The 23745-nt window shown below is 58.9% G+C and overlaps 7 protein-coding genes across 7 annotated transcripts; 3 read left to right on the forward strand and 4 right to left on the reverse strand.

Annotated features, from left to right (window-relative positions):
- The first annotated feature begins 3400 nt into the window (after nucleotides 1–3400).
- On the forward strand, nucleotides 3401–6480 carry THITE_2110595 (glycoside hydrolase family 3 protein). The gene is made up of 4 exons (XM_003650734.1): nucleotides 3401–3898; nucleotides 4026–5480; nucleotides 5586–6336; nucleotides 6399–6480. The coding sequence occupies exons 1-3, from the start codon at nucleotides 3706–3708 to the stop codon at nucleotides 6317–6319; spliced, it is 2382 nt and encodes a 793-aa protein (XP_003650782.1). The 5' UTR covers nucleotides 3401–3705; the 3' UTR covers nucleotides 6320–6336; nucleotides 6399–6480.
- THITE_2110598 (uncharacterized protein) lies at nucleotides 6460–9003 on the reverse strand. Its single transcript, XM_003650735.1, has 5 exons — nucleotides 8276–9003; nucleotides 7725–8208; nucleotides 7522–7658; nucleotides 6699–7443; nucleotides 6460–6594 (listed from the first exon to the last, which is right to left on the reverse strand). The coding sequence occupies exons 1-4, from the start codon at nucleotides 8713–8715 to the stop codon at nucleotides 6705–6707; spliced, it is 1800 nt and encodes a 599-aa protein (XP_003650783.1). The 5' UTR covers nucleotides 8716–9003; the 3' UTR covers nucleotides 6460–6594; nucleotides 6699–6704.
- A 792-nt stretch (nucleotides 9004–9795) lies between these two features.
- THITE_2110604 (uncharacterized protein) lies at nucleotides 9796–12878 on the reverse strand. Its single transcript, XM_003650736.1, has 3 exons — nucleotides 12721–12878; nucleotides 12070–12659; nucleotides 9796–11923 (listed from the first exon to the last, which is right to left on the reverse strand). Exon 3 carries the CDS (start codon nucleotides 11823–11825, stop codon nucleotides 10092–10094), a length of 1734 nt encoding a protein of 577 aa, XP_003650784.1. The 5' UTR covers nucleotides 11826–11923; nucleotides 12070–12659; nucleotides 12721–12878; the 3' UTR covers nucleotides 9796–10091.
- A 925-nt stretch (nucleotides 12879–13803) lies between these two features.
- Nucleotides 13804–15027, reverse strand: THITE_158368 (uncharacterized protein; the record flags this gene model as incomplete). The annotated part of the gene is made up of 1 exon (XM_003650737.1): nucleotides 13804–15027. The coding sequence occupies one exon, from the start codon at nucleotides 15025–15027 to the stop codon at nucleotides 13804–13806; it is 1224 nt and encodes a 407-aa protein (XP_003650785.1).
- Nucleotides 15028–15797: 770 nt separating this feature from the next.
- THITE_2126799 (uncharacterized protein) lies at nucleotides 15798–17684 on the reverse strand (the record flags this gene model as incomplete). Its single annotated transcript, XM_003650738.1, has 5 exons — nucleotides 15798–16095; nucleotides 16223–16571; nucleotides 16630–16841; nucleotides 16898–17454; nucleotides 17559–17684. The coding sequence occupies 5 exons, from the start codon at nucleotides 17682–17684 to the stop codon at nucleotides 15798–15800; spliced, it is 1542 nt and encodes a 513-aa protein (XP_003650786.1).
- A 1239-nt stretch (nucleotides 17685–18923) lies between these two features.
- On the forward strand, nucleotides 18924–21539 carry THITE_48161 (uncharacterized protein; the record flags this gene model as incomplete). The annotated part of the gene is made up of 1 exon (XM_003650739.1): nucleotides 18924–21539. The coding sequence occupies one exon, from the start codon at nucleotides 18924–18926 to the stop codon at nucleotides 21537–21539; it is 2616 nt and encodes an 871-aa protein (XP_003650787.1).
- A 620-nt stretch (nucleotides 21540–22159) lies between these two features.
- THITE_49160 (uncharacterized protein) lies at nucleotides 22160–23740 on the forward strand (the record flags this gene model as incomplete). The annotated part of the gene is made up of 5 exons (XM_003650740.1): nucleotides 22160–22666; nucleotides 22758–22935; nucleotides 23025–23149; nucleotides 23218–23328; nucleotides 23408–23740. Coding segments are annotated over 5 exons (1254 nt in total), but the record flags the coding sequence as incomplete, so codon positions are not given.
- Between the last annotated feature and the right edge of the window lie 5 nt (nucleotides 23741–23745).

Here is a 23745-nt window from a genome sequence, read left to right on the forward strand (position 1 = left end):
GAATACTGAGGAAAGCGACATGGCGTCTCTATCAGGCGGTCGAGCTGAGGGCGGGCAGAGTTCAGCCGAGGCCGACGTACCACTGGTGATGCGCTCAAGCGCTCGGCGAGCGGTGCCCAGGCTCCACTGGGTTCCAGATGGAGCTGTGACCAAGCGTTCGTCTCAAGATTGACCTCGACGAAGGGAGCCTTGCCGAATAGGCTTCAGATGGTTGAAGATGGCACGCAAGCCCAAATGGGTCGCATCGACTGTGGCACCCGTGATGCTGCACACTCCCGCCGTGGTTTTCTGCAAGAAGCCTGTGAACCGGTGGGAGAGCTGAGTCGCTGGTATCTTTGGGACAAAGAAAAGCGGCTCGAGTGGCGAATTCGGAATCGACTGGCGTGTCGTTGCAGGGTGCGGCGGTCGAAGAAATGAGGGCGTGGGGCGGTCTCGCTCCGGGTGTTCCTCCGCTCCGTCGGTAGTTCGATTCAAAAGCCGAGGCTGCTGGCAGAAGAAGGACGCTGAAGAAGGAGCGGACGAGGTAGAATTGGCACCTTAAACAACAACAGAAAGGAAGGACAAGACCTTCGAGTGCATTCGAAGGCCAGGAGCCAGAGAACGTCGGCTTGGAATGCGTGATGGCATGGAGTTTTGGGTCTGGGGAAGAAACGGAGGGAAAGGACGGGCCTGGACACCAAGTGCAAGACCGCGCACGCTCGCCAGATGAGTGGAGGCCGGCAAGGGTCGAGGGAGTCAAAACGCGGAAAGAGGTGCATCACAATCCCGGTCTCTGGGCCCCGCGATTGGATAATGCCTCTCCAATAACGGCAAGGGAGCCAGTGCCAGTCTATACTCGAATGGGCATTGCCTCTCCCCACTCGGGGTGTCGGCTGGTAACCAGGAGTTGGCCGTGCGTGCATGCTCCGTCCACTAGCGTAAGAATACCGCGGCGGACTCGATTTGATTGGACCGCTTTCAGCTTCAAGCCCAAGCGGGGAAGGCCAGTGGTGTGGCCTTCGTGTGTGTAAGCAAGCTGGCCAGGGAGGAAGAAGAAATTTGGAAACGGGAGAGAAAAAGGGCTCAGCAGGGATCTTGCGACTGGCTTCATTCCTCTCCACCCGAACAATAAGACGAACGGGGTATCAAGCTCCAGAGAGGAAGGATGGTTCAGAGGCACTGATAGGGGCAACAGCATGGGAATGACAATTCGTTCACGGCGCTCGGTACCTGGTTAGGGCTCTCTATGCCTGCGATCGGGACGGGCAGATGCAGGACTGCGAGGTTGGCGGCAGCATGTTCCAGGCCTGCATGCTGCACACGGCGCAATGCCGTGTAGTGTACGGATTACACTCCACTACGTATACATCCACTCCACCACGCAGTCACGGCCATTGGGCATTGGGCAGCGCCAGAAGTTAAATGCTTCCTCACAATAGAAGCTTCTTTGCCGTAGGACGATCTGTCTCCCAACCAATAGCCACGCCCCTTCCCACCCCCTCGGCCCCAACCCTGGCCGTTAGTTAGTGTACATCACCTCGAACAAGGTTCCGCCCCACCCACACGGGTCGGCCACGGCTTCCGCGAACCAATCAGGCAGCCGTTCCTGACGCTTAGCTATTTGGGGGCAAGCTTGGTGGGCATCGTATCTCCACTCCTCAGCTCGCTCCTGAAATTTTGAATGCGCACCGACTGGCCCCTGTTATATCGTGCGTACAGTCACAAGTGCATTGTCAGGAATGTCAGGATACTACACTCCGGAATACACATAGTGTAATTCAGAGTGTATTGTAGAAAGGGAGAGGAGGGGAGACCAATTTCCGCTCGTCCATGTTTTTGCTGGTGCTCAAGTCGTCTCTTGCTTTTTCGGCTCAGAAAAAGCCCCCGATAAACAAGTGTATGTATACCCGGTTGAGCTGAAAGTGGGAACGCGAGTACAGTCGGGTACTATCGTGGACAGAATACAGCCGAGGCAGCACGAAAGCAGAACGCAGCGGTCGTTATCTGTCGCATTGCTGCATCCACGCCGGCACATATCCTGTGTAAAAGTACACTCAACACGGCCCACCGACTCCAGCTCGCTCAGGCGCCAAGTTTCAGCCATATGAGCATTTGGTGTAGGAGAAGAAAAGTGCTTGTATGTATTGGTGGTTAGTGTGGGTACTCCAGCCTCCACTGGGATTGCACCTCCATATTCCGTAGGGCTCTCAATTTCTGGCTGAAACCTTGCGATGGATCCTGGCCTCGTGGCAATCCCTGGCCAAATTCCGTTGCTTTGGGAATCACGGATTCCACTCGTGGATGGATGTACAATCCAAAGGAAGAACAGAGGCAGCGGAACATCCCCACTTTCCCACTTCGCCCTTGGGTCGCGAGTGGCTAATGGGATCGACAGGCCTGGCGAACTGCGCGGGTTTGTTAACGATGCCGATGCATCGCCGAAGATGAGCTTCGGACCTCGTGACTCAACCTGCCAAGCCCTGGAGATATACTAAAACGCCAATTAGATGGAGGTCCTCAACGTGTGTATGGAATGCAGCTCAGCTCATCAGTGCTCCGTTCCACCGAGGCTCTGTTGTCTTTGGTGAAGCAGCGCAGAGATTAGTGTACTGAGGTCATACGATCGCAAACGGCACGAACGGCGCACCTCACCCCCACAACCCGTGATTACTGTGATACACCGTAAAAGCTCATCGCGGCAAACGAAAAATGTTGAGGCGGAAATCGTGTGAAGGGGATGTGGCACAGAAGGGAAGGCCTCGCAACCTGATCTGGAGCGTATGATGTGTGCATACAGGACGCTCGCTGATCGGCATCCCTTGCTTGTCGAATTGCGAGGCTGGATTGTTGTGTATTCTGGCTGGCACGTTTCACTGAACGACCGGAGACGCGAGACGTCAAAAGCAAGTCGACGCCGCCCGTGTTTTCGATTTCCGACTGCCCCTGACTGAGGCGCCCGCCACGCCGATTAATATTCCGCTGCCGCAACGCCGATTTGCGCTTTCATTCATTGCCTTCAATTGGCGGATTTGCGAGCCAACTCTGGGAGTTGCCGTCCTACACGGAAGTAATATTATACTAGTTTGTTGCACTCTACAACCTAAACGGCTGGCGAGATAAGAGAGGGCGGTTGCGCATCCCGAGCCGCCGGTCAAGCCGCACCGTGTTGCTTCTTTTCGGAGTAACTACCTTAAGGTACCTTACAGCTGAGTTGATCTGACAGGTACAAGCAAGTAATCCGTACACCGTACAGTTAATGTTTAGCCCCAGCACCCATGAGTCAGGGACGAAGCATCGTTCATGGAACCCGCTGGCCACTCCACGGCGGAGACTTCCGCTGTGGTCCCAACTCTGTCAGGAGTACGGAATATTCCGTACGGATCCGTATCTCCATCTCCCAACTTGCATAGCAAGGCTTCCACCAGTTCATCTCAAACGTTGTGTGCGTTGGCTTCAAACGTCACTGGGCGGGCAAGCCCAAAAAATAATCTGGCAGGGCCAACAGCGGTCCTCGCGCCCCAAAAAAGCAATTACCGTTGGGCAATGCAATTGGTGTGACCGCAGCCTCCCCCATGTTCGTTTGGTTAACCGACCCCGACAGTCGGATCCGGGTTTCGTTGTTGCATCCCCTGATCTACACACAACACCATTGACTGACCAACAGACAACAAAGTTTGTTATTCCTCTGTCACATCGTGATTATTAACTACACTACACTATGCCGCCATGAACGTACTGAGAAGCGCATTGTACGGCATGCTGCCCCGCAGCCGCCGCGAGTCGCGGGCCGAGCCGGGGCAGGCCGTCTTGAGCACCAAGACAGCCGCCGCGCTTCTCTGCGCCGCCTGCTCGCTGCCAGCAGGCTTGGAACTGTCCGAGGTGCCGTACTATGGGCTGAGCCCCCCGGTCTACCCGTCACGTAGGATCCGCCCCCCTCCGCCCCTTTCTTTGTTGTTTTTCCTCCTTCTTTTTCTTTTTTCTCCCGACTCCCTCTCCCGTCCCCGACGCTCCCCGGCCCGGCCCTACTAACCAACTCGGCTCCGAAGCACTCGGCAATGGCTCCACCGACGCCCGCTGGGCGTCCGCCTACGGCCGCGCTCGGGACCTGGTCTCGCGCATGACCGTCGAGGAGAAAGCCAATGTGACGCGCGGCTGGCCCGGCATCTGCGTGGGCAACACGGGCGACGTGCCCCGGCTTGGCATCCCGAGCCTGTGCTTCGCTGATGGCCCCGCGGGCCTCCGGGGGCAGGAGTTCGTGTCCGCTTTCCCCGCCGGCATCCACGTGGCGGCCACCTTCGACCGTGATCTCATGCTCGAGTACGGCCGCGCCATCGGCCGCGAGTTCCGCGGCAGGGGCGTCAATGTCGCCCTGGGCCCCGTGGCCGGTCCGCTCGGTCGCGTTGCTCGCGGCGGACGGAACTGGGAAGGGCTCAGCAACGACCCGTATCTCGCCGGCGTCGGTATGGGTGCCATCACTCGTGGCATCCAGGAAGCCGGCGTCATCGCAACGCCGAAGCACTGGCTGCTGAACGAGCAAGAGTTCCGTCGCCGGCGGACTCCCCTCGGCGAAGCCATCAGTGCGAACGTCGATGATCGCACCCTGCACGAGCTCTACGTCTTCCCCTTCATGGACGCGCTCCGCGAAGGAGCCGGTGCCGTCATGTGCAGCTATCAGCGCGCCAACCACTCGTACGCCTGCCAGAACTCGAAGCTGCTGAACGGCATCCTCAAGACCGAGCTCGGCTTCGAGGGCTTCGTCGTGAGCGACTGGGACGCACAGATGTCTGGTGTCGCCTCGGCAAACGCCGGCTTGGATCTCGTCATGCCCAACGCCGGCTTCTGGGGGGCCGAGCTCGTCCAGGCGGTGCGCAATGGGTCGGTGAGCGAGGAGCGCCTCGGCGACATGGCCGCCCGTATCCTCGCGTCCTGGTATTACTTGCACCAGGAAAACGACTATCCGCCGCCTGCCATATACACCAATATGCAGAAACACTTCCCCGTCGACGTGCAGGCGGACCACGCCAAGCTGATCGAGGAAATCGGCGCGGCTGGCACAGTCTTGGTGAAGAACATCAACAACACCCTGCCCTTTAAGAAACCGCGGTTTCTCTGCGTCTACGGCTATGACGCGACCGTCAAGGCGGGTCCGTGGCAGAACCGAGATCGATACGGCGGCGGATACGAGGACAACTTCGGGTGGAACACGCTGAACGGCACGCTCATCACCGCCGGAGGATCGGGCGGAAACTCACCGCCTTACGTCGTCTCTCCGTTCCAGGCTCTGCAAGAGCGCCTCAGCAAGGACAGGGGCATCCTGCGCTGGGATTTCTACTCGGAAAACCCAACGCCGTACGTCAACGCTGACGCCTGCTTGGTCTTCATCAACGCCTACGCCTCCGAGAGCTTCGACCGCACGAGCCTGACCGACGACTTCAGCGACCGGTTAGTGCTGAACGTGGCTTCGTGGTGCGCCAACACCATCGTGGTGGTGCACTCTGCTGGTACGTTCTCCTTCCCCTCCTCCTCCTCCTCCTTCCCCTCCTCATCGCCATGCATATATACACCCCGCCTTGCAAAAAAGCAGCCACCTGACTCGCTCCCACCAGGCATCCGCACCGTCGACGCATGGATCACGCACCCCAATGTGACCGCGACGCTCTTCGCCGGGCTGCCGGGCCAGGAATCCGGGCACGCGCTGGCGGCGGTGCTCTACGGGGACGTCAACCCGTCGGGGCGGCTGCCGTACACGGTGGCGCGGGCCGAGGCCGACTACGGCGCGCTGCTCAACTCGTCCGTGTCGGCGGCCCGCTTCCCCGAGGCCAACTTCACCGAGCGGCTGTGGATCGACTACCGCGCCTTCGACCGCGACGCCCTCGCCCCGCGCTTCGAGTTCGGCTTCGGCCTGTCCTACACCTCCTTCGCCTACGCCGGCCTCGCCGTCTCGCTGCTGCGCCGCGCCCCCGCCGCGCCCGCCGAGTTCCCGGACCAGAGCGTGCCCGTGGTGCAGGGCGGGCATCCCGCCCTGTGGGAGGTGGTCGCGGTGGTGCGGTGCACGGTCACGAACACCGGCGCGGTGGAGGGCGCCGAGGTCGCGCAGCTGTACGTGGGCGTCCCCGGGGCCGGCGAGGACTCGCCTGTGCGGCAGCTGCGCGGGTTCGTGAAGGTCGGCCCGCTGGTGCCCGGCCAGGCGCGCGAGGCCGTGTTCGAGCTGACGAGGAGGGACTTGAGCGTCTGGGACGTCGTCGCCCAGCAGTGGCGGCTCAGGAGGGGGAGGTATGCCGTCTGGGTCGGGGCGAGTAGTCGGGACTTGAGGTTGGCGGGCGACTTCGTTATTGAGTGAAGGGTAAAGTGTTCCTGGTTAGTGCCGCATCATGCATGGCATTGACCAGCTGTCCACAATCTCATTTGAAGAGCGCAAGATTGGAGCCTCTGCGTCAAGAGTGTCTTGGATAAGCAGTTACTCCAGTCTCCATCTTGCCCCTCGCGACTTCTCAAGCAAGACCTTGGCATTGGCTTCGCAGCGATGCCACAAGCAAGCCAGAACCAACAACTCGCGGTAACTAGGTAGTAATACCGTCGGCTCGGCAGCCCTTTAAAGCTGTCCCAAACCGCTAACTAATCCAGAATTAAAGGTATTAGGTTCATACATCATATCATAAGTCAGCTCATCAAAGGGGCCGGCAGCGCATCCTCACAGAGCGCTTGCCAGTGCAACCTACCCCGTCTCACTCCTCCTTCACCCGCCCTTCCCCCTCCTCGTCCTCGTCGTCCTCTTCCATCCCCCAGTCCCGCCATCCCTGGCCCCTCACCCAGCTGATGCCCTTCCTCCAGGCGCCTTCCTTCACCGCCTTCGCATCCCGCTCGTACACCACGCCGGTCAGCATCAGCGCGGCGACGAAGACCCAGACATCGCCGCCCTTCATGGCGCGCCACCACCGGCGCTTGACGCCGACCTTCCACAGGCTCTCGACGCTCATCTTGGCGCTGGCCAGGAACACGGCGCGGCTGCCGCGGCGGCCGTGCTCCAGCAGGGCCCACAGGCCGGCGAGGAAGCCGCCGAGGAAGAAGCGCTGGGTGGGCAGGAAGGTCCGGGGCAGCCAGGTCTGGAAGAAGCAGACGGACGACCAGGCGGTGGCGAGGGCGCCGGTCAGGAAGCCGGCCATGCGCAGGGCGCTCGAGACGAGCCGGTGCAGCGTGGCCAGCGGCGCGTGGTACAGCGCGCCGAGCCGCGGCAGCAGCAGCGTGGCCGAGTAGGCGACGAAGAGCAGCCGGCTGAGCGGCGGGAGCGCGCGCAGCCAGAGGGTGATGAAGGTGCGCGTGCAGGACGGGTCGGCCGGGTGCATGGTGGCGCAGGACAGGGACGTGATCAGCGGGTGCGCGCCGGACGTGATGGGCGAAATGGCTGTCACCGAGGCGGGGAGGATGTCCTCTTTGTTGGGGAACAGCGTCGGGGAGATGTAGGCTCTGGAGTAAGGGATTAGCTATCGACAGGCAGGAGAGGAGGGACATGTCGGGGGTGGAGGTGGAGGGGGGTTGACCCACGGCCAGCTGAGCCGCGCCATCTGGGCGAGACTATCGACGATTTCGCTCGCCTGAGGCCATTTGAGACCCACGGGGTAGTCCTCGGGCTTGGGCTGCAGATACGTGGACGAGTTCTTCAGTACGAAATTGCTCCAGAACTGCGCAACGCCCGGTCAGCACCTTAATCTCGGCCTCTGATCCAGCCTCCAAAACAATTCACTCACCGATGGGATGCAGTCTCGGTCAAACACCAGCGCATGGAACAGCTGCCCAAAGGCGAACGGCTGCAGCATCCAGCTGCCCCACCACCACGGCCGCGGCCTTTTCGTATCCGCCTGGCCGTGGCTCCCCCTCTCCCATCCCCACACCAAGCCATTGTCTTCGACGCAGTTCCACCCAAACTCGAGCGCGCGGAAGATCGCATACAGCGCGATGGTCACGCGCAGCTGCCGGCTGGGATACACCCCGAGGGCCAGGCCGGCCAGGGAGGCGCCCACGGCGGGCGCGTACGGCGAGCTCAGCGTCCTAGCTGTCTTTGGATTGCGCAGCCGGAACTGCGCGCCCGATGGCTCGAGGATGTGGGTGCGCAGGCGGGTGAAGAAGCGGAAGAGGATACGGTACAGCAGCAGGATGGTGCTGAGGGAGAGGGAGAGACGGAGAGTCGGCGATTTGTACAGCGGTTGCTTCTTCTGCGTCGCCGATGCGGAACTGAGCATGCGCGTCAGCACGTCTTCTGTTTGTCGCCCACAATGGCATGAACGGAGGGACGCCATACTCCTGTCTCTTCCCCGTCAACCTCGCCGACACGGCGCCCCAGAGCTTCATCAACGCGCCAGTGGCGACGAACACGCGAATGGAGTGCCGGATTGCCCGCGCATTGTATTCGTCCCCATTTTCTACCGCCACGGTCCTCCGTTCCTCAACCTCCTTGCCTTTCCCCCGCGCTTTGGCCGCTCCTTTGCTGTCCTTTGACTGGGCGCGCCCGGGGGGACCGTCGATGATCCTCTGGACCGTGTCGACGGTTGGGGCCCGCTTCTTGAGGGCGCGCGAGCGTGAAATGACATATTTATGAAGAGCCGCGTATTCGCGCGCCGAAATCGTATACCGGAGCGCATTGCGGAGGATGGGATCTGTGGTCGATCGTGCCGTCACCGGCGGCGGACCGCTGCCGCTGGCTGGACTGCTGGAGCTTGGCCGTCCGGCGCGCGACGCCATTCCGGTCCGTCTTCGCGTTGGTTTATCAGCGGCCGAGCGATGTGTGGGATAATGTCAATGCGCCAGGGCTCAGACGCTTATCGAGATCGCGGATCAGATGTCGTTGCAAGTCCAAGCCGCGTGCGCGCGTAATACAAGTGAAATCTCGTCGGTCATCAATGACCGTGTCGCAAACGCGTGTCGCATCGGCTCGCGTCGTGTCGCGTACTCTGGCGGAATTTTGCAGCCCGGTAGCTGAAAGCGTGTGAGGCAGCGGTTGTTGAAATTCCCGCGGTAGAAAACGAATTGGGAGCAGGCAACCTGGAAGTGATGAAAAGCAGAGCAGGTTCAGCGCGAGCTGCATTGACGCAATTAATTACAGCCTCGGCTCAGAGTGACGCCAAGGGTTGCAGCTCGCCCCAGACCCCACCCCAAGCACATGTCTTCGGATCTCGGGATACATGAACGAAATACATACAGTACATACGTTACATACAGTCCCACAGTATCTGTAAACTCGAGCTACCTGATCCATGTTCGGCTGCCATCAGTCGTAGGATTGCGTACATTCGCAAACCACCATCGTCACTCAATGTGACTAGAGAGGCATTGTTCCGGCCCAACGGCGCTTGCCTTTTATGGCTCCCAAATCCCCAGCGGCCTCGCAGCTGGATACCAAAGACACTCGCCTGTCTGTCAGGGAGTGACAGCCCTTCCTTGCCATCGCCCCTTTGTAAAGTATTTCGTAGCCCTTGCAGTTTTCCAGCATCACCGGATCAATTAACTCCTGTTCTCCGAACCCCATCTCATGAATGCCCTAGTACCCTAGAGCAAAACCCGTCCCAGAAGATGCAACCTCTCCTGCCCCGTCCCTCTTGTTGATGAGCAGTGTGCCCGCCCGAATCGATGAATCCCAAAGCGAAAAAAAACTCCAAGTCGCGGCCCACTTGGGCATGTGACTTACGAAGGGTCCCATAACCGAACAGAACCAAGCAACTCTGCCGCCCAAGTCTTAACCCATCAGAGCCTGTTTCCCCAAGTCGTCGCGTCCGTAATCAGGTGCAGATACCAGGGGATCAAAAAGGGAACAGTACAGGAAACCCGAAAATGAACATGGCCCAAGCAACAAACGCTCATATGAGCCCTCTAACCCGCCCCGACAGGGTAAGGACAGGCAATTTTGTGTAACCGCATGACTCCGGACGCAATGCAGAAAACCAAGGAGACCATAGGAAAAATGTTTTGCATCGGACCACAGCCCTGCCAGGCAGGGAGAGGATGTGGCGCGATGAATGCAAGAGAGAACAACCAACCCAGAAGTCACCCAGCCCGAAGCCCCCAAAAGTCGTCACGTCGTAAGAGCCGGCAGAGACATGTCGTGTCGTCGACGGCAGGCCTCATGAGCTGACGCTGGAAGAGGCTGTCTGCGACCACGTGTGGACGAGATATGGGAGGTCTCCAGGGAACACCTCTTCCTTGAAGCCCATGTTGTTGACCCAGAATTCATCCATATGCCTGACCACCAGGGGTGCTGCCGCATTCTCAACCCGTTCCTGGTAGGCTCGAAGCTGCGGGTCCGCCTTCTCGAGCGCTCGCAGCCGCCGGGATTCCCGCTCAGCGATGATCTCGGTGATCATTGACTGCCGGGAGGACGGGCTGAGATCGCCGGACAGCTTGGCCAGGTGGGGATGTTCCAGGACCTGCTTCAGGAGCTCGAAGGGCAAGTTGAGGAGAATGCGCGAGAGGATGGTGTCATTCGGAGTCGGTGCACGAGGGGACTGCCCGTTGCTCGGGGGAGAGGGAGAGACGGAGCCGTTCTTGGTCGGGGAGATGTCTCCAAACTTGATCTGAGACAGGCGAAGGTTGGAAGAGACGCGCGGATTCCGCGGCATCTGCGCCTGGGCCTTGGAGGGCTGCCGGCTATGAGCTGGGCCGGTCGTGCCATGGGCAATGGTGGGCGCGTTCGGGTTGCCGGGGACAGGGCTGGAAGGGGGGAGGCGAGGGAGCCCATGATCGCCGGCGTTTGCGTCGAGCACGAAATCCACGGGAAAGTTGTGGACAAGGAAGGCCAGGACCTGATCCAGAAGCTCTGCTACGCCAAAGCCATCGTTCCGCGGCGACATGACCGCAATCTTGGAAACGAACACAGCCGCCGTCTCAATCGTATTCCAGAAGAGGAGGCGGCTTGCGCGGTGGAGGGCAACGGAATGCACCCACGGCAGCTGCAGATACCGCGCAGTGACGACGTAGCTGAGCGCCGTCTTCAAGTCATCTTTCGCGTCGCGGAGGCGCAGTTCGGTAGGAAGAATACCGTTTGCAAGGCTCCAGCCGTAGAGGCTACGCAGGCAGTACCAGAAGACATCCGACCGCATATACTCGTCGCGGACGTCGAGGGAAATGACACCGCCGGGTACGGTTCCTTCGCGCTTCATGACCCCAGTGAGCATGGGGCTGCGAGAGAAGATGAAACGGTGGCCGTGAGTGGTAAGGACGCGGTGAAGCTGCCGGGAATCGGGATGGTCCTGGAATTCTGATTTGTCGGGGAAGCGAAGGACGAGAACACAATCGGTAAAAGAGTCGTCCGAGATGCCGTGTCTGAGGAAAGACAAAGTTTCCTCCTGATCGTGCAGGCTCTGATAAAGAGAGACCGGCGCTGTAGCGGGGTGCACCGCACCGCTCATGGCCGGGTTCATCCCGGCAAGCGGCATGGGGGATTGGCCTGCCGGGTCGGCAGGATAGGCGGCAGAGCCATTGACCGCATAACGAGGGGCACCGTGCTCCTCGGCCTGGACCGGTGACTGAGACCCGTGGAAGCTGTGCGGAGTCGGCGGTCCGTGATGGTTGACAAGGTTGGGAGCGTAACCGTCGACAACCGGGGATACCAGGAGAGGACGGCCATAGCTGTCCACGGCGGCCGGCGGGTATGGGACCATGCCGGGAGGAGGGGGAGGGAACACGCTTCCGCCAGACCTGGGTGCAGGGGATGATCCGTTGGAGTCGTGCAACGCCCCAAAAACCAAGCTCCCGTTGCTGGGATGGGGCTGGTGGTGGAACGCCGGCCGATTCATCATGGCAGGATGTGGGGCGGGAATGGGGACGCCGGGAGCGGGAGCGGGACCGGACGTGGCCATAGCCTCGGGCGCGGGGTTGGGCAGACCAGGGGGTCGGTGATGGACTGGGGATCTGGCCCGCCCGGGCGGGACGGGAGTCGGTAGAACTGGAGGCGTCTCTGCATTGGAGCTCTTGTCAGCAGGGTGTCTCCCATGCGACAGCTGAGTCGGGTCCAGAACACACAAAGGGCAGGCCGAAGGGGTGGATGGGGTGGGGAAGGGAAGGTTTGTGTTCGGTGCTGAATGAATGGTAACTCGGGCATACCTCTTGCGCGCTCGTCTTCATCCGACACAGGACCAGGCTGCTCTACGTCTGCTGCAGCTTGAACGGGAGCGACAGCGACTGTCGCGGCGTCGAGATTGCTCGAGGAGGTTGGGCCAAGCTCGGTCGACGTTGTTTTCGGCGACTCCTGCCCGTGCTTCGGCACAACCGACGCCGGTTTCTCGTCGGCTTGCCGGACACCGTTCTGGGGCTTGGCAGGCAAAGAGGCCGTTGCCGTGACAGAGGACTGCTTGCTGCCAGGGCGCTGAGGGAAGTTGAGCGGCAGAGCTGGAATAATGGTTCGGTTGGGAGGCCGAGAAATCGTCTTGGCAGGTTTGCCTGCAGTCCCGTTGGGAGGCGCCATGATTGTAGTCGCAGATCCGGAACGAAGGAGGGAGTGGTTGTCCCGCGGCAAAGGGAAGGCGGTCGAGAGGAAAGAATGTCGGAGGGGTTGGATGAGCAGGCCGAAGACGGTCGGCGGGGTGGTGGGAAGAGGAAAGCCCGATCAACTGGCGGCACCGCGAGCGGCTCCGTGCTTGACTCCGAGCTTGACTCCGTCCGTACTTGACCTGTGCGACGCGCCGCCTGGCTCACTGTTGCGACGCTGCGGTTAGCAAGCGCCCGTAAGCTGCTGTGAGGGCTAGAACGCAGTACCGTTCGATTGCTGCGACAGAGCGGGCAGCAATCTGGAGGTCGCGGGGCGGTCTGAAGTTTCCGAGCAGGTCGGTCGAGTGTTTGTCGCCAGTTGAAGCGGGCTCGGCGAGCTTCCAGGTTAGAGCATGGGCCCAAATCGCACCCGGAACAATGATGCCAAAATTTTGACTCCTCCCCGCCGAAAAAAAAAGCCCTGTGTTCTGATTGGACTGTTGGCTCGCGTGGGGCACAGCAATGAACGCTGCTGTATTCCGTAATCTGTGCAACATGGAATCTTGATTCGGTTTCCACCACATTATCGCCGCCGGTCGCGCAAAACACCATCACTCTTTACAAGCTTCCACCACTGCGTTCAACACTCGCGTTCAATTTCCTAGCCTGTATACAGGTAAAATGACATGCTAGGTCTCTTTACTATCACTCTCCTACCAGTTCAACCAATCGAGAACGCATGCGATGTTACATGCGACATGGGATTCCAGTAACGTTTCGATACTCGCGTCATCCAAACAGCTGACTACCCAAGCCTGTGTAATTATGGAATCAAGCTCTTTCCAAGCTCCTTTCGGATGTTGAGATTGTGACTGGCTCCTGCGTTCCATCACCTGGTGTCAAAGCATCCATCGTCCGACGCTTTGGCTCGGCCCAGGCTACGTGACCCAATTACGATGTTCGCAAAGGATAGATGCAGATGGAACCATGGTTCCCCGAGTTCGTTGTACAAGCTATAGCCTGAAGCTTTCAATGTTCATTGCATACTCCATTCGGCTTTCACTTGTCTGACATCGCCTTTGAACTCCCTGGCGGCACCGTGTTAGCAACGCCGCCCACTGCCAGTGTCGGATTCCTTGCTTTCTCGGTCATGCCTCTCAGGATTATTACTGTCACGAATTGCGAGGGTTCACATGGACAGCTCGGAGAAGTCAGTCACAGCGTCGAGGAGCTGTCACAGAGAGTTTGGTCAACTCAAGACGGTTCGGTGTTGCCAAACCAGACGATAGCCCCATCAGCCCAGTCAAGTCAAGGGTCCCTCCTATCGCTGCCCGGCTTCCTTGTCAACTCATCCTCTCTTTGGTGTTACCTCTACAAGTGATTCCATCCCGAAGGGAATCCAAGCCCGGCCGGGTTGAGGGCTATGGGATCCACGACCACTGGACTGGGCGTAGTGTAATGCTGCTCGAGCCTCTTCCCTTTGTCCCGCGGTTCCGTCGGCATCCCCGCCAGATACGAACCTTCATATTCATTGTTCTCCTCAACATCATTCTCATGCACCGGGGGCGGCCGCCGATAGGGATAGTGCGGCACCGGCTCCCCGTCCCTCCACAACGTCCCCAGATCACACGCGCTCCTATGGGCACCGTTCGCACTATTGCTCCCAGACCGTTTCATAGCCGCCCTCAAACCAGCAACGATCGCACATCTCGGATCACCCAGCGCTCTCCGCTGCCAATCCCACGGGCCGTCCGCCAGCGCCACCCGCTGGTCCGCCGTGCCGAGCCTCTGCCCATACCTATTCATCACCACGCTGTCAGCACTCAGCACGCCCGCGCCTCCGCCACCGCTTCCACCACCACCACCACCACCGCCGCCGCCACTGCCCATCCCACTCCCCGCCCCCTGCGCACCCGCCAGCCCGAGAAGAAGCTGCGCCTGCCCAGCGCGCCAGCCAAGCACGCAGGCGCGGTTGGCGCACGCGGTGACGCCGAGCAGGCAGCGCGAGTCGAAGCGGTTGCGGGCCCACTCGCCGCAGCCGGCGCACTCCCAGTGGACGGGGTCGAGGAAGCGCGGCGACGCGGCCAGGCCGCCGACGGTGCGGATCAGCAGCTTCGCTTCGCGGTCGCGGCCCAGCGGGCCCGCGAACAGCGCGCAGTTGACGCACTTCCGGTGACGGCAGGTCGGGCGCCAGCACACGCCGCTGCCACTGCCGCCGCTGCCGCTGCCGCTGAGGTCCTCTTCGTTGCTGTTGCTGTTGCTATTGCCGAAGCTGCTGCTGTTGTTGTTATTGCTGCCGGCGTGGGAGGAGGAAGAAGAAGAAGAAGAGGGATAGTGGACCATGCCGACGGGGTCGGTGTAACCCTCCTCCGCGCAGCGGCAGCATAGCCAGCGGTTGATTTGGGTTTGTGCGGGAGGCGAGCCGGCGGGGTAGCGCACCGGGAAAGCGCGGAGGTTGGCTTGGGATACGATGCGCGGCGACGGGAGGCCTTCGGTCGGGAACGTCAGCAAGGTGCGGGTTTCGACTACGGGACTGGACGCAGCGGCGGCGCCGTTCGACGGGATGGGGATTGAGGCGGGCGAACGGTAAGCCATTTTGTCTCGAGTCGAGGTTCTTGTGGGGGGAATCAGCTGCTGCACGCGGCAACGAAGCGGTTGCTCTTTTTTTCCTGAACCTCCCAAGCGAGTGGAAATGTGGTGCTGCAGGCGTCAGACGACTGCTCGTCGGGCTCTTCTGTGCAGGATGTGAGACAAGATGCGGGCCGCACTCGGACCCTGATCTCGATGAACATGGAACCTAGCGTGGTTCCAAGGCCGAGATCCAACGAGGACGCAATGAGGAGCTGGAACCCAGAAGCCGTCCTGTGGGAGGTGTGTGACGCACGGCAACTTGGAGGACCATTTGTTCACAGCCGACTGGCGAACCTTTCCATTTTCTCAAGCGCGTCTGAGTTCGCGGGCAAACGGAGCAAGCACTCGGCTGGTGGCATCCTGCAATGATCTGGCTCGTCGCACACTGCAACTTGCCGGCCTTAGCCTCTCGGGGTCTCCGCTCCAGGGCTGGCTTATTGCCGTCAGACAGCGCCGGGGAATAAAATCCCTTCACAACTTGAAGTGTTACAGCAGGCTGGCTTGCACCAAGAAGATGGCCACGCCTGTCGAATCTTTGGAAAACAGCTTGGGAAATGGTACGACTTCGTACTTGACAGGGTCCCGGTAGATACCCACGATAATTTGTAAGAGAGCACAGCATATCCATGGATCTGGCAGATGTCTCCGTACACCGAACCTGTACCTGGACCGCCGTTCATTGGCCCTCAATTTCCGATAGGGACATCCTGTTCCCACCACCGCCAGCAAGATGCTCAGGCCCCGGTATCCTCGGCCTCCACCTTCTCCTCCTTGATGCTTCCTTCCGCACGTCCCGGCTCTGCGCCCAGTTCCATGTCAGCCAAGACATAGTCCATGACCTTGACCTGCTTGAACTGGGTGCTGTCCAGAAGCAAATTCTCAAGGGCTGGGTCCGAGGCGTTTTGAATCGCCTCCTCCGCGTTGAACCCCTTGAAGACCTCCTCACTCCAAGCGCCGGATTTCTGGGCGCGGAGAGCGAGCTGCTGGATGACCCAAACAGGGAGCTCGACTTCTTGGCTCAGGGCATCCTCCCTACCAAAAAAAATGTCAGCTACCTCATTCCATTTACACAGGAATGGGTGGGGAGGTTTTCGGTATGCGACGCCTCCAGGCTTCGCGGCAACCGCCAAAACCGGGGAAGCGTCCAAATATTGCTTACAAGGCTTCTTGATGATGGATGCCGCAGTTAATGTGGCTGTCAAGGTGGGCCGGCGTGCCAGGCAACTTGAAACGGATGACCTTCATGGCACCCAACTTCTTGGCCAGAGCCGAAGCGCTACCGCGGTACCCATTGATGGTGGGGAAAGGGACCAGCTTGGCCGCCGCCAAAGAGCTCATCAGCGAGCCAAGCTGCAGATGATGGCATGACTGCTTCAGCTCATCGTTGGCGTCCTTGCTGCGGCAGAACTTCATTGCCGCGTCGCCGCCAGCAATGAGATCATGGAGTGGCTGATCTACAGCCTTCACACACTTGGTCAGGCAGTCGATGCGGGCCTTTCTGATCAACTCTGATTGGCGTGGCAAATTAGTTGAATTCGAGCTTCAGCGGAGAGTGCGGGCACTAACCGATGACAGACTCCGGAAGTCCCTGATCCTTCCAAGGCAGGCCCCGAGTGTCAAGTAATTCCCCCGCGTCACTAAGCGTGGCGTTCTGGGCAACCCTGGATAACATGCGCGCGAACCAGCGGGCTTCGCCCAACACCCAGGTCAGATACAGGGTCTTGTCGTGGTCGTTCTGCTCGTTCTGCATGACGATGTGCCAATTCAGGCCAGACACCCTGCGATGTTGTCAGAACACCCGAGCAACGGAGATCAGAAAGCAGGAAGTACATACCACTTCTCCATGTACCCAGCCAGGAGGTGTGCACAATCGCACTTCTCAACAACTTTGGCAAGGCCATAAAGCTGGTCGACGTCGGGACGAGACGGGATTTCCTTGAATTTGTAGTGGATTATGGACAGGACCAAGTCCAGCCCAAAAGAGTCGTTGCCAAAATCGGCCACGTCGAAGACTAATTTGCCGTTACGAGAAACGGAGGCCGCCGGCCCGTGGATGATGGTTTTCAAAGTAGGAGAGGCTGCCGCAACGAGGGCAGAGCAAACCTTATAGTAAAGGCCGTTGCCCTCTGCGTCACGGATCCGGATGTAGGTATCGGCTTCTGCGTGGTAACTCACGACATCTGCAAACTTCGCGCTCGACTGAACGAGGTCCTTCATGTCGAGATCATCATCGGATTCAATCTTGATGTCGGGGGTGGTCGGCTCCGTAGCCACTCCATTGGTTTCGGCGGTCGTCGAAACCGTTTCCTGCCGCTCTCCGTCGGAGATGCCTCCATTATCAGAGGTAACGTCGCCAACCTCGCAAGTGGTCGAGTCGCACAGGATTGGGATCTTGTTTGAATCAATGTCAGCCCGTCTAATAAATCTGCAAGGAGCGCCGAGCGAGCTGTCGAGTCCTCCGCGGCTGGATGAGGCGTGATTTGCGTTACACTCACCTCTTTGGGATCGCCGTTCCCCACGGCGCCAAGCTCCTCGGGCTTAGGAGAAGCGAGAGATACAGTCGACAACTGCTCGTCGTCGACGACAGACTGCGCTTTCGCGGAAGACTGAGAGCCCGACATGGTTGAGTCCCGATGAATTCTCCGGTCACTTTCAAAACAGAAGGGGAAGGAGAAATGGAGAAGCCTGCAGAAATTGTCGAGACGCCCCAAATGAGGACCGCCGGCTTGAAAATTTGCGCCTTGGCGACTGCTCGATCGGAAGGTACGATGGAGGTTAATATGGGAGTTGCGGAATCCGTGGCTCGCAACCTTGGCAGGTGGAACTGACACGACGTCAGTGGAAGAAATGGAAGCTACCAAGCAGAACTTAGGCAGGTACAACCTGAGAAGAAAACTGGGTCTGACTAACTGACAAAAGCCATGGGAGGGCTTCCAGGCTGGTGCCGGGAAGGAGGATTTCACAACTGCCTCTCCGAGCTGCAAGATGTGCAGCAGTCTACCGTGATCCCCAGGCCCCTGGTCGCTTTTCACCCTTCGTTTAGGAGAGTGATCCAAGGTACCTTACTTTGCCCAGGGCACCTTATTCTCATTTGCTACCATTTGTACTGCTAATTCTGCCAGATCTCATTGTCTGCTCCTCCTACCAGGCCGGTAGCTTGGATAAATAACCCGCACGCACCTCGACATGTGCCGTGCCTTGCTCAATGCACCCAGAGTGCATCATTCGAGATCCCACCTGAGCGAAGGTTCGAAAATTCTGACAGCCTCTGATCATGGTCTGTGACCTGTCTGACTCGGCTTTGCTCCTGCTCGCTAATCAATGAGCAGCTTGCTGGGCCTGGCCTTCCATCATGACATTATTCGGTTACAAAGCCAGCCAAACTCAAGCAACAGTCCACTTCCGCACTTACCAGCCCTTGTACCGTTGTCTCGCTCCGTGGTCAAGGTACGGAAATAAATCTGAGGATAGGTAATGAGCCCTCCTGAACCCGTAATCTTGTTGCCGGAGAGAGCACAGCCACCACTTTGGTTGTCTGTGTCTCTAAAATGCTACTACTACTTTGAATCTACACGAGCGCTGAAGGCAGAGTCCCGTTCCCTAGTCGAACTCTTGAGGCACTGGGTTCTGGCGGATTTGTCGCTTTTTGAAATCAAAGCACCAATAACGATACCCTTTACCCACAGCACCAATCAGGCGATCCGGGAAGCCATGTCGCGGCATACAGCTGCGGCTGACCTGACGATGTGGACCAGTGACAGGGGTCGCGGAGCCTTGCTTGACCGGATTGTTGTTCCTCTCTTTCTCTCTCTCTCTCTCTCTCTCTCTCTTCCACGCCTGCAGAGGGCAACCACATCGCGATGGGCGACAATGAACGAGTCGATTTCGAATGGCTCGCCGACCTCTCAAAGGGGCAAGCATTCACCACCTGCGGGCTGTCTCGCCCCGCCAAGTCTCTCGATTTCGGAGCAGACGGCTTTACCGCTTCACTCACGGACACCCACGAACTGCTCCAGTTGACACGGCCTGATGCGACATGCGGCCTGGTGTTTCTCAGGGGTGGCTTTCCCGACAGAGCGGATTCTATCCTGTCGCGAGCCCAGAGAGGCGACGACAGCGACACATTTGGAACCAAGCTACTACGCCCGGAGCCTCGTTCTGACTACCCGGATGTCGAGCTCGGTGAGCGCAAGGCGCAAGGGTGGCTCAACTTCCGCTGGCCGTACGCACAATACGAGTTGGTGCGGCGGCATCCCGAGAAGCGCGACATCATCCTGGGAACTGGTACCTGCGAGATCGTCTCCTTCGTGAGCGATGGAACAGTCTTCCAAATCCATCGTCTTAAATGGGGCCGCGGCTCTTCGGTCAACGATCAAGACGATAGCGACGCGGCCAATTCAGCAACGGCGCGATTCAGGGTCGGCGGACGTGTGAGGTTCGGCTGTCCCTGCGCCCAGGCTGCCGACGGACCCGCGGACGAAGATAGATTTGCGACGGCTAGCTCTGGCCTAGCTCTCTGTTGCACAAGCGGCAGATACAAGACGACACTGGTGCTCGGCGTTCAAGTTCACGGCGCACCTCAACCGCTCGCTGCAAGACACATGGATGGCAACGCGAGTGGTATATCTAGCCGGCGGAGATGGATTGACCTGTCTTCCGAGTACCGGGTCAAGATCCCCTTTGGGGACCACGAGGGCGTCTGTCTTGTCTCATCGTACGCCCTGCGGGCTGCTGCAGAGGATCCTCAAGCGCTGCTCACCGTGCCGGGCAGTGCCCCGCTGCCCGACCGCTTGCAAGATTATTTAGGCGTCGACCGCCAGTCGGTCAACATGACGGACCGGCTCTGGACTGCGCTTTGTTCTGCCAACTACGAAGCCGGCGAAGCGGTGGAGCTGTGCGTCGTGGGTCGATGTGTTGAGCAGATCCTCGGCGTCACGTCGATCCCTTTGCAAAAGCCCCGTCAACCTAGCAACCAGGAGGGCCACGAACTACCGGAGTTAGCCTTGATTGGCAACATCATGACCTTCCAGTACGTTGATGTGGAAAGTGCGTTCTATCAAATCCGTCTCCTCGCCAAGACGCATTACTTCATCAAGAGCCGGCGGCTGGAGCGCGATTTTGTTGACGAGGTACATTACCGCGACCTGAACCAGATCAAAGAGGAGTATCTCAAAAATATCAGATCCGCGCTCGGCCGGGCTTTGACATGGCTATTCCGCACCGACCTGAAGCCGGGGCGCCTGCTCCTCGCCGTCTACAGCAAGCCAGTCGAGGGTGCTGCCGGCAACCCAGTGTTTGCGAGCTGCGCCAGAGGACGGGTCCAGCTCACCTGGGACGGATCCTACAACCGTGGGTGCTACGCTACCATGGCCGCTTGGTACGTCTACAGGCTGTGCCCTGAGGCAATCACGGACCGGCTGGCAAAGGAGGTCTTGATACCGTTGCTCCCGCAAGCATACACGGAGGGAATGCAACGGGCGGACCGCGTCAAGCAGCCATCGCCAAAAGCCAACGTGCTTCAGTGGCTGCATTTCAGCTGCATATTGCTGCTGTATCACGAGCTCGGCTGCGAAGAAAACGCCGACCATCCCAAGCATCGCATCGACCTCGACGTCAGCGAAGTACGAGAGACCCAGGAAAGGTTCGAAAAGGCGGTTTCACGGCTCAAGACGAGCCAGTCCGATGGCTGGTCCGCTGAGCACGACGAACTGGACCGCGTGATATTGCTCGCAGAAGAGATGGCCCTGGATCGGCTGAGGGACAATACAAAATCCCACAGCCTGGCAGTATCTCGGGCCAGGCAGACCAGGCGTCGTATACGGAACCGCAGAAGAACAGCGAAGTTCCACTTGGGCCCCAAGCCCTGGATGGCCGCACGGTCGCTGAGCAACGGCCCATGGGAGCTGCAATGCATCCACCATGAAGCCTCCTTGCGTGTTGCCGACGAGTCAAACGTCATTGCGGCACGAGATAGGCTATTCGAGTTTCTCCTCTCCGACTACTCCTTCATGGCGTCCTGGGACCGAGCCGATGCCGGCATGATCGGGACGTGGTGGGATATTCAGCCAGTCGCCATGGTTTCCTCGACCTTACTTGACCTGAAGGTCGACGGCAAGTTACAGGCTGCCAAGAGCACCGCCCCCATTTCTGCCCCTCCAGTGGATGAGGACTCGGCAGCAGATGGGATGAGCAAATCCATTGGAGATCTGAGAACAGGCAGCAACAATCTGGATGGAGTGGACGTGGATCCCGCCACAAGGAAGACGCTTGACGCTGGGCAAGTGGCACTGATTAGTGCCCTAACCCGCCAGCTCAAGCAGTCAATGGATGAACTCATACAGGCAGGTGCAGGTGCAGCTGGCGATGGGATGGCAAGCAAGGCTTTTGAGTGGGTATCGCAACGACCGCCATCCATCTACCATCCGGTAATTGCGTCCCCCTGTTCCGTCCATCCAGTGCAAGTTTTCTGTCACTAACTAGCCTTGTTACTCAACATAACGCAGAATTGGTGGGTTAAACAACGCCTCAGCCACCGCTGGAGTGAAGGTTTCATACAAAACTACTACCGAGCAGGACACAGGCTCAGCAGCCCTCCGCCATCCACTGCCGAGGAGGTTCTTGACCGTATTACGCCCGAAGAGCTACGCCTTGTCAACTTCGTGGACGTCTCGCAGACCCGAACAGGTTTTAGGTTATGCGCTAAATGGAGAAGTTGCACGCCTCTGAGTTATAGCTGGGAAACCCCAAGACCACCGTCAAGACCGAGACTACAGTCCACGTCCATCTCCGAATCACCCGAAAACATGATAGACGGGGAAGGCGGACCGTCGACGTCTGAGAAGATGCGTCAGGCACTCAACGATAGCGTAAGAATGAACAACTCGTGCACCTCGGATACTTCGCTTCGCGTTACCAATGCTGACGGATTATGTACGGTAATCAGCTCCTGGATACGGGTGTAAAGCACCGGATCTTGTGAGTCGACAGTGACCACCTCTCACAAAGCTCAAGCCTATCCGCACCAACGCCGAGCTAACCGGCCGCGAACAGCATCCTCCAAAAGCTTTCCCCTTCGCTCGTTCGCGCGTTTTTCCGCCTCTGGCACCCCGACGCCGCATTCACGCTCGCCAACCACTTCGGAGCCGCTTCGCGCTTTAGCGAGACGAGGGAGACGTTCAAGTGGACCACAAGCATCACCATTTCTCACTGGACCTTCCACCTTCGAGAAGAACACGAAGCCGACGAGTTTCGGGAACAGCACAGACAGCAAGGCTTGTTCCCGCCCGAGAATATCGCCGAGCTGGGTCTGCCGAGCAGCGAGCAGGTCCAGGACATAGTGGAAGAGCAGTCGTCTTCGCTCGTGATCACCGGCGACCTGTCCGGGCAACTGTGGATATGCTCCTACTGGTCGCCCATCACTACCCCGGCTGCCCTAGCGCCAGTTGCCGGCGAAGTACTGCCCCGGATCCTGGAAAAGTTCATCCATCAGCAAGCAAGTGGCCGGTGTCTTGCCTTTCTGTTATTGCTGGGGCATTTGTGCGAGATGCTATCCGGCGAGTACACCACGTTGCTTGTGACATTGGACAGGATCATGGAAATCGAGGTACGGGACATTCCTGGTGACCGTTCTCGCCCACTTATGGAAACGAATCTGGATGGATGAGGACTAAGATATCCTGCTGACTTGGCCTTAGGATCGCACTCTTCTGGAGGGCTTGGAAGACTGGTGGGGCACCGCCGAGTCCATCAACAAATTGAAGAAGATGCTCTGGGGATGGGAGGCGCTCAGGGTTTTCAACGACAAGCTTTCTTCGTCCTTGTCGCAGATCCAGCGCGCACAGGAGGCAATGGAGCATTTCATCACGCAGGCAAGTTTCACCGCATAGCCTTGCTTGCCTTTGATGACTTTACTGGGCAGGTTTCCAACTGGCTAACGAACCGTTAGGAGGCGATGCATCAAGATCAAGAACTTATCCAAGAATCGAGCATCGTGTTGGACGACTTCAAGAAACGATGTGGCATGCTGACGGAAGTGCATGACAAGATCCAGTTGAAGATCAAGCAGGTCACTGGTCTTCGAGATGGCGTATGCGCTCTCTATCTGGGCCCTCCCTTTCTTTAGACCACCCGACCTCTGACCGCCGTCGATCCTAGATTTCAACGATCACGAACGTCGTTGACAACAAGACGACCATCCAGCAAGGCAACAACATCCGCGCCCTGACCTACATCACCATCGCATATCTGCCGCTTGGCTTCATCGTGGTCAGTATCAGTCTCCCTTCCCTTTATCTTTGGTCACAAGCATTAAAGAAAGCACTAAATAATCCTGCTGTCATTCCAGGGTCTTTTCTCCATCCAACACGGCACCTTCATGGACGGCGCGGAGAACTGGCACTTTGGCGTCCTGACCGTCGTCTTTTCTCTCGCCACCTGGGTGCTCGCGCTCAGCCTGGACGACGAAGCCCTGTCCTTCTTCAAGGCCGGCGGCGGCGCGTTTGCCGCCGCCGGGAAGTCTGCCAAGCGGGCTTTGCCTGCGAAAGGCCAGACGAAACCTGCGAGCGATCAGACGGCCAGGGATCAGACGGAACACAGGGACTGGTTGGGCAGATGGCGGCGGGGACGGAGAGCGGCAGCGTCTTCGACTCCGCCAGTCGAATTGAACGAGTTGGCGTGAGCCAG

The sequence above is a fragment of the Thermothielavioides terrestris genome, chromosome 1 (genome assembly GCF_000226115.1).
Source record: "Thermothielavioides terrestris NRRL 8126 chromosome 1, complete sequence".
Classification (NCBI taxonomy): Eukaryota; Fungi; Ascomycota; class Sordariomycetes; order Sordariales; family Chaetomiaceae; genus Thermothielavioides; species Thermothielavioides terrestris.

Excerpts from the sequence above, each read along its gene's own strand:
- THITE_2110598 (XM_003650735.1), bottom strand. The coding sequence starts at position 8,715 with ATGGCGTCGCGCGCCGGACGGCCAAGCTCCAGCAGTCCAGCCAGCGGC. Across the intron at positions 7,659-7,724 it reads ACCGAGACTGCATCCCATCG|TTCTGGAGCAATTTCGTACT; the intron begins GTGAGTGAATTG and ends GGCGTTGCGCAG. Across the intron at positions 7,444-7,521 it reads ATGGCGCGGCTCAGCTGGCC|AGCCTACATCTCCCCGACGC; the intron begins GTGGGTCAACCC and ends CCCTTACTCCAG.
- THITE_2110604 (XM_003650736.1), bottom strand. The coding sequence starts at position 11,825 with ATGGCCACGTCCGGTCCCGCTCCCGCTCCCGGCGTCCCCATTCCCGCC.
- THITE_2110595 (XM_003650734.1), top strand. The coding sequence starts at position 3,706 with ATGAACGTACTGAGAAGCGCATTGTACGGCATGCTGCCCCGCAGCCGC. Across the intron at positions 3,899-4,025 it reads CCCCCCGGTCTACCCGTCAC|CACTCGGCAATGGCTCCACC; the intron begins GTAGGATCCGCC and ends TCGGCTCCGAAG. Across the intron at positions 5,481-5,585 it reads CGTGGTGGTGCACTCTGCTG|GCATCCGCACCGTCGACGCA; the intron begins GTACGTTCTCCT and ends CGCTCCCACCAG.